At 40.1% G+C, this 7,209-nt stretch overlaps 2 protein-coding genes across 2 annotated transcripts in view; both read left to right on the top strand.

The window, feature by feature from the left end:
- The window catches only part of LOC134190911 (uncharacterized), a 5,032-nt gene extending 528 nt beyond the window's left edge, over nucleotides 1–4,504 (top strand). Inside the window, exons 1-11 of the mRNA XM_062659452.1 lie at nucleotides 1–527; nucleotides 580–626; nucleotides 919–1,002; nucleotides 1,478–2,073; nucleotides 2,149–2,286; nucleotides 2,388–2,529; nucleotides 2,596–2,641; nucleotides 3,072–3,183; nucleotides 3,242–3,368; nucleotides 3,971–4,030; nucleotides 4,083–4,504. The exon at nucleotides 1–527 is cut by the window's left edge and continues 528 nt beyond it. Coding sequence (XP_062515436.1) covers nucleotides 1–527; nucleotides 580–626; nucleotides 919–1,002; nucleotides 1,478–2,073; nucleotides 2,149–2,286; nucleotides 2,388–2,423 — 1,428 coding nt within the window. The 3' untranslated portion in view covers nucleotides 2,424–2,529; nucleotides 2,596–2,641; nucleotides 3,072–3,183; ... (1 more) ...; nucleotides 3,971–4,030; nucleotides 4,083–4,504. The remainder of the gene's footprint in view (nucleotides 528–579; nucleotides 627–918; nucleotides 1,003–1,477; nucleotides 2,074–2,148; nucleotides 2,287–2,387; nucleotides 2,530–2,595; nucleotides 2,642–3,071; nucleotides 3,184–3,241; nucleotides 3,369–3,970; nucleotides 4,031–4,082) is intronic.
- A 247-nt stretch (nucleotides 4,505–4,751) lies between these two features.
- LOC134191258 (uncharacterized) lies at nucleotides 4,752–6,265 on the top strand. Its single transcript, XM_062659855.1, has 2 exons — nucleotides 4,752–5,888; nucleotides 5,952–6,265. Exons 1-2 carry the CDS (start codon nucleotides 4,964–4,966, stop codon nucleotides 6,017–6,019), a joined length of 993 nt encoding a protein of 330 aa, XP_062515839.1. The 5' UTR covers nucleotides 4,752–4,963; the 3' UTR covers nucleotides 6,020–6,265.
- Nucleotides 6,266–7,209: the final 944 nt, after the last annotated feature.

The raw sequence follows: 7,209 nt of genomic DNA, 5'->3' as shown, positions 1-7,209 counted from the left end.
ATCGTTAATGAAGTTTTTAAGAGCAAAACTGGATTAAAAAAGAAGGACTTATTTGCAATACTTGAAGGTAAAGACGGTGTGGCGAATATTAGTTGCAGAACTTGGGATACCATTTTGACACAAGTGGCAGACGTAGCAGGATTGGTGAGTATCTCATGTGGAATAGTCAGCTGCACGGAGGAGGCGACGGCATACAAAAGAGATGCATACGAATTTCCTCGGCGAGACGAAATCAAAGTTGTCGTGGACTCGATCGGTAGCGTCAGAACCCTAACAAAGCCACTGCCCAACACGATAGCAACATATCGGAAACGGATGGCAAACTGGAGAATAAGAGGAATCGACATGGAGGCACATCAGTTCATGACTCGCAGCAAGGCCGCCTTTCCCGATTGCCTACCTCTGGTCATGAAAGGAATCTCCGACTACGGAGATAGGCTACAACACAGCTATTACCAGGAGTATGCAGCATCGACACCGATTGCATTCCTTCGACATCTACTCACACGGCAACCTTTTCTTGAATTGTATGATTTGATGTGTTGAAATCTTGTCTGAGGTAACCATGTTCATTTGCAGTCTATCTAGACGGTTTCGTTGGGAGCAGAATACAACAAGAGACCAAGGTAACTTTTGCAGTCCCTAATTTCATTGTGTCAGAATGTAGAGTCTGAAGTATAGATATTTATAATAATTATATACCTGAGGCATGAAACGCTAGCATACAGTAGTGCAGGCCAGTCACATGACATACATGTGATCGACTCTTTCTTGGTAGCTTGACGACTCGCTCCGCCTACTGCATAACATGTGACTAAATAATGAAACTTATTATTCCTGCTTTAAACTGCAAGTTCTACTATTTCTTATGTATGCATGTTAGACCATCAATCAAGTATAACTTGTTAATATTAATAGATAAGCAACTGAGTCAAGCCAGTCGTCTCTCGAAATCTCAAAGTGACACACCACTACTTGCATTTGGTGAATCTGATTCACAAGGTATCCAAAATGTTATAATGTAGTGTGGTGTGGTTCACATCTGGTTATGGCGATATTGTATGTGTCTGATACTTAATTAAACATAAAGGCTTAATTACTACTTGTAAATTGGTAACTTTTATTGCTAGATTTTTGTTTTGCGATAAGCAAAATTGCGGTTAGACAAATAGCTGTGTAAATATGATGCGGTAGGCGTAATAACCACGACGTGAGGGGTATTTTCAATGGTGTCAAATGCGTGAGCATTTGTGCCTCTTTCCTTACACTGTACTGTACACATGTCTTAGCGGCATGTGGTGTGCATGTATATTTTATGGTAGTAATAAAAGCTGGTTGAAGTGCCTTGTCCGGTACTGTGTGCTTTAGAAAGGCAATAGGAAGTGATGTTGTATTGTATTTTGGTAGTTTACTTTACTTCAAGCAACTTGTTGGTTCATTAACAAGTATATTTGCTAATTTCAGTGTTGTGTTACAGAGATGGAACGAGTGAAGCCGATTGCAACACTGGAGACAACTGTTGGTCGTAAAGGCGGACGCTACAGCTCAGGCAGCTTGTCTGTTTTTGTTCCTGATGGTGCTGTTAGTGAACCAGTCAACATAAAAATTCATTTGTATGTTGACGAAAGACTAATGCCACCATCTACTAAAGCCAATGATGGATACATTCTAAGTCCTCTGTATGCCTTTGAACCTCATGGATTAACATTTTCCAAACACGTGCGAGTGTATTTTCCTCCTCCAGTGGATTCTAAAGGATGGCATTTGTCACTGATGAGAGCTACGTGTGATACTTCCACTTCGTCTCAATTGTGGGAGCCACAAGCCGTATTGACATACAACTCTGATTTGGACAGATTGAATGTGGAGGACCCAGACTGTAGGTATGACCTTACCAGTGGGACTTTGAGTGTAAAACACTTCTGTTGGCACTGGTGGGTGGGAAAGCCTGTTGATTTATTTCTGGCTACAAAAACTATCATGTTTTTTGTGGTTGGTTACGGGCAAAGACCTTCATCAAATATTTGGAATCTCACTATCCATTGCCATGATAATTGTCACGAGGTTATTGAGGTATACATTGACTAACACTATTGTTTATTTAATACTAGTCAATCATATAGCATGGAAATTTGCTTGTTGTGTTAGAAAATGAAACGCAATGAGAGTAGTCTATATCCAAGACGTTATTTCTTGTGTTCAAATAAAGAAATGAAAATGAAATTTGAAGGCAACATTGAGTTTAGTATCACACGTGGTGCTTGGAAGGCTACTTCACAGCTACAGGTAATAGTGTGTGTTCTTTCATACTGTATTTGCGATTGTATGTACCAGTATGTTAATTAATCACACTGTTGCTGCTGCTGAGTTTTGGCACAACTGGATAGTTTGGACAAGGAATTTCAATTCACTGTGGAGTTTGACAATGAGCATCGTTCAAACGAGTGTATTGTGGATGTCACACAAGGCGATAAAAGAATCTCTCTAGTAATGTCTCCTCCTCTTGTCCAGGACATCCATCATGACAGAGTGAGTGGGAAATCATCGTGATCTACTAAGCATTTGTTTGTATTTAGATTTTGGGTCTGTGTGTAGCTATTAGAGACAGATGATTCAGCGGCACGTCCATCTGTGCTCACAGGTAAAACAGATATGGTTGATAATTATTAGCAATAATCAATGGATATTAATAGATTTGTAACAAAGTGATGTTGAAAAATGATTGTATGTATTATGTTGAGTACTTCTCTTGAAACAGGTGTGTGTGTGTGTGTGTGTGTGTGTGTGTGTGTGTGTGTGTGTGTGTGTGTGTGTTGTGTGTGCATACATACGTGAGTGGATTTTCAATTTAATTTAAATTCAATACTGAAGAGATGCATAGCGTGTTGCAAAGAGCTACTTTAGAACGACTGTTTTCTAACTGATAAGCCCTTGTAGGTATCAAGCCAATAATTTGAGTTTTTATCAATTGTACACGTAAAGACTGAACTAAGATTAATAGGAAAGTACGCAAAGTACTAGGTGAAGGCTATTGTGATAGCATTGCTCAAGCTCATGTTACTCGTTCACAGTATGAGGAAGCATTGACCATGACAACTAGTGGCTCAGTGGTTGTGCATAAAAGTAAACCTAGTGAGTGCAACATTAACAACTATAACCCTCACATAATGCTAGCTTGGCAAGGTAACGTGGATATCCAGTATGTTAATTCTAAATGCTTATGCTTGTGTTATGTATGTAGCTTCTTACATAATGAAAATTGATCATGCTATGGGAGAGCTGCTTAAACGTGTTGCTACTGCAACTAGAACTGAGGAGCTAAAGCTCAAATGAAAAGAAATGGTTCTGCATTTCTGGACCATAGGGAGGTTAGTGCACAAGAAGTCGCATACATTCTGTCATAGCGCGACTACTTACATTCAAGGTGCATACATGTACACATACAGGCCAAGGGTTTGCACTTCTAGTGCTTCTTCAATGGAATAGTAAAGAAATTGTTGTATTAGTGTGTAGTCTGATGCAATTATCTACCATTAGGATAGTCTAAATGAAGTAAAGTACCAATTAGCACAGGAACTCTTTGCAATTTAAGTATGTTAATACAAATATATTCTTACTATACTATAAGTAATATAAGTAATATCATGTATTGTTAGTTTAATGTTTTGATAGGGTAGTGTTATTAAAATACATGTATGAGACAGTATGCAGCTGGTGTAATGTTATTTAATATTTTACTTTTTGATAGTGCATTGTTACAACAAACTGATTGATTGATTAATATGGTGATCTAAACAAAATTTTAAATTATTTAAACTTAATTTTCTGTTCTATACATAACAGTCAGTACGTGTAGTGGTTGGCTGACAGACTATGAAATATATGAACGTATGTATGTTTGCAAATTTGTCAACTTGAATGTGTGTTTGTATCCTGCGTTGACTATATGACCATGTATTATACTCTATAGATCCGCTGCCAGCTGTTCGTGTTAAGCCCAGTGGGACGTTGACACGAGTAAAATTCTAAGGTTTGTAATTGTTTGAATGTGTCCACAGCACTTATTGACAAGTACCGTATAGAGGAAGTCACTAAGGTCATTAAAAACAATGTGTCCGGCTCCTTCCTTGATATCGGACTCGCTCTTGGCTTAAAATCGGACCAAATAAGTCAACTGACCAATCATCAATCCAGTGGAAGCGCTAGGCTTCAAGCCATCATCTCTGAAGTAGAAAAATCTGATGGCAAGAGACAGACGCTCATCAGAGTTCTCTTGGTGTGCGCAGACTTGAATCTCTTGGGCGGTATTCGGGATGACTTGCCCTACTAGCCTGGTGATATGATATGGCAATGTTGTTGTGTGATTTGTAGGGTAGCTTGATATTGTGCCGTGTCAGTAAAGGTTTAGCTAACTTGCTTTCAAATTTCAAGTTTGTATTCATGCATCTTTTTTGTTATAGGTGCAAAGAATTTGGTAAAATTGATTTATAATTTAATTAATTAACCGGTGACTTGATCTTGTGTGTCCCATGCAACTGTTTGCGTCTCTTGCGCTAGAAATGATGCGTACAATACACAGTATCAAATTATTAATTAAACAGCTTACCTTTTTTAATTAATTAATTAACTAATTACCTCCAACATGTGAAGGTTTATACGGGAACCTTAGGAGGCGGACGGTTTCGATGACGTCTACCGGAATGACTACTAGTAGTATGCTCTTCCTACCCAAATTGCAGTTCAACCAAAAGCAGCCGCCAGACGAGTTGCTCGAACAATCTGCATTGTTTCGCTACATCATGACGGCTGTTGTAGATCATTTCAACGTATTCATTGTCTGCGCTATGGAGTCAGAGCTACAGGCTACAAAAGGAGTCCTAGAAAATGGAACTGGGAGCAAGTTTGAAAACAAATACCTAGGTATGGGAGACCTCAGCACGCTCAACGTGAGAATGTGCGAGAAATGAAGGTGGGCATGGTCGCACAAACACAGATGGGAGGAATTGAGTGTCAAAAGCTGCTCTCCAAACTCGCCAAATACTTCACGGCTAACGTGTTGGCGATGACGGGCATTTGTGCTGGAGATGAGAATAAATACGGTCAGGTGGAGCACGGCTGTGTTTTTGTTGCTGATCGAACGACAGTAGAGAGCGGTGGGAAAGTCACAGAAGGCGGTGCCTACCAACCAAGAGCACAATACTGCGTACTTGACAAAGGGATCCTTGCCTCTGTTAATGAATTGGTTACTGGTCCCAGTGTCTGGTTAGGGTACATTCCAGAAAATGCTATTCGCCCCAGCCCTCGTTATCTTCAACAACTTATCCTAGACATTGTGTCCAAGAGTGGAGAAGACGGCATGACCAAGAAGGACCTACTAGGCAAGTTGGCAGACATGAAATTGCCTGGAATGACTACAATGGACGACTATAACTCTGCTATGATCTATGGTGGAGTTCTGGAAAGGATGATACAACAGAAATCTCCTTGGGTATCTCGAACAGTAAAACCTAGCTACATTGCCACTGATGAAGGAAAAAAGTATTCAGCAGATGAATATCCGTTTCCACGTGAAGATAAGATCAAAGCTATCACTGATTGCATGGTCTCCATACCACACGTGAATTTGAACCTGAAGGCAGAGTTGAAGACTATAAAAGAACGCGTAGGTGACAGAAAAGTTAAGGCAGTAGACATGGAGGCTCACATGTTTATGGAACAAGTCATTGAGATCTTTGCGAGACAGGGAGTACCGGGGAAAGCAATTGTCATGAAAGGCATCGCTGACTATGGCTCTAATGAAAGCAGAGGAGACTACTTTCAGGTGTATGCTGCCAGCACGTCTGCTGCCTTTCTAAGGCATATGATGACAGTCAAACAACATCTTTTTGGTAATTACTTTTATCACAATATTCTAATTGGTTATCACACATCTAAATGTTGACTGTAATTAGTTGAAGAAGAATCTCAAATGATGAAAACTCAAGGCGGACTACCACAACAAGGTCTATGGTGTATATAGTAGTGTAAAACTGTTGATCACATGGTTCATTCACCTTGTGACATTTCATGTTCATGTGGAGTTTCTGATTGGGGCATAGCTAGTTCATTGGTCAGTGCAAGAGTGGTTGGAATAGTAAAGAAATTGTTGTATTGGTAGGATACAGTGTGTAGTCTGATGCAATTTTCTACCATTAGGATATTCTAAATGAGGTAAAGTACCAATTAGCACAGGAAACTCTTTGCAATCTAAGTATGTTAATTAGCTACGAGGGTAAAGAAGGACACCACAATGAGTGGTGGACTGCTTCGCGAGAAGCTCACTCTAAACGGGCTGAATTGACTTCCGGTATGTCTGTCGGTATGTCGCTATCTATCTATCTATCTATCTATGTTTGTTTGTTTGTTTGTAAGCGTGTGTCACGCTCGGGGAGTTTGTCAAGCCAATCAGCAATCGTTTTGGGACGCGAAACGTAGGTGACGTAATACTAGCTTGTCAGCGTGAATCACTCTCGGGAATTTGTTGAGCCAATCAGCAGTCTTTTGGCACATCAACAATGGGTGACGTAACAATCCCGCGCATTATGACAGAAAAGCCGAGATGTCGTAAACCTCCATTTTACGGTCAAACTGTCGTCAAACTGAGAAGCGTAGAGTAAAGATCAGGTAATAGTTGTATGCGTTTGTTACTTTTTACAAAATAATCGCAAAACAAACGAATTTATCGTTCTTCAAGAAGCCAAGCGAAGGTCCCATGGGACCATGCATCTAGCTAAGCACCGTTGCATGGGCACCACCAACATGTCGTCCGCAAACTTCAAGAGAGCAATATATTCTAAGTAGGACTGATGATGAACGATCGACGTCGTCTTGCAAGAAAGATTCGTAGGAAACGTTGACGCTGCTTTCTTCTGGATCCGGTCGCTAGCTGTACATGCCTGTTGCTTGACAGTATTTTCTATGCAGCTAGGAGACGTACATCGATCTCTATCTACAACGAAATAGCGGAACGAAAGATGTCGACGGATCAATAAAAGTATGATCATGATGTCCATCTTAATAGTTCATTAATTTATGAACTTCCAGTGATGCAAGAGCGCTATAGATGCAGAATTGAGAAATAACGTAAATAACAAGCCCGCTCCGTGCAAGAGATACGTAGCTCTGTGAATTCGAAGTTGTGTGGGACATTGATGGTATTTAGTTAATTAT

Source organism: Corticium candelabrum, chromosome 15 (assembly GCF_963422355.1).
Source record: "Corticium candelabrum chromosome 15, ooCorCand1.1, whole genome shotgun sequence".
Lineage (NCBI taxonomy): Eukaryota > Metazoa > Porifera > Homoscleromorpha > Homosclerophorida > Plakinidae > Corticium > Corticium candelabrum.
Note: the sequence above shows the minus strand (reverse complement) of the source record. Positions and strands in the feature narration are given on the sequence as shown.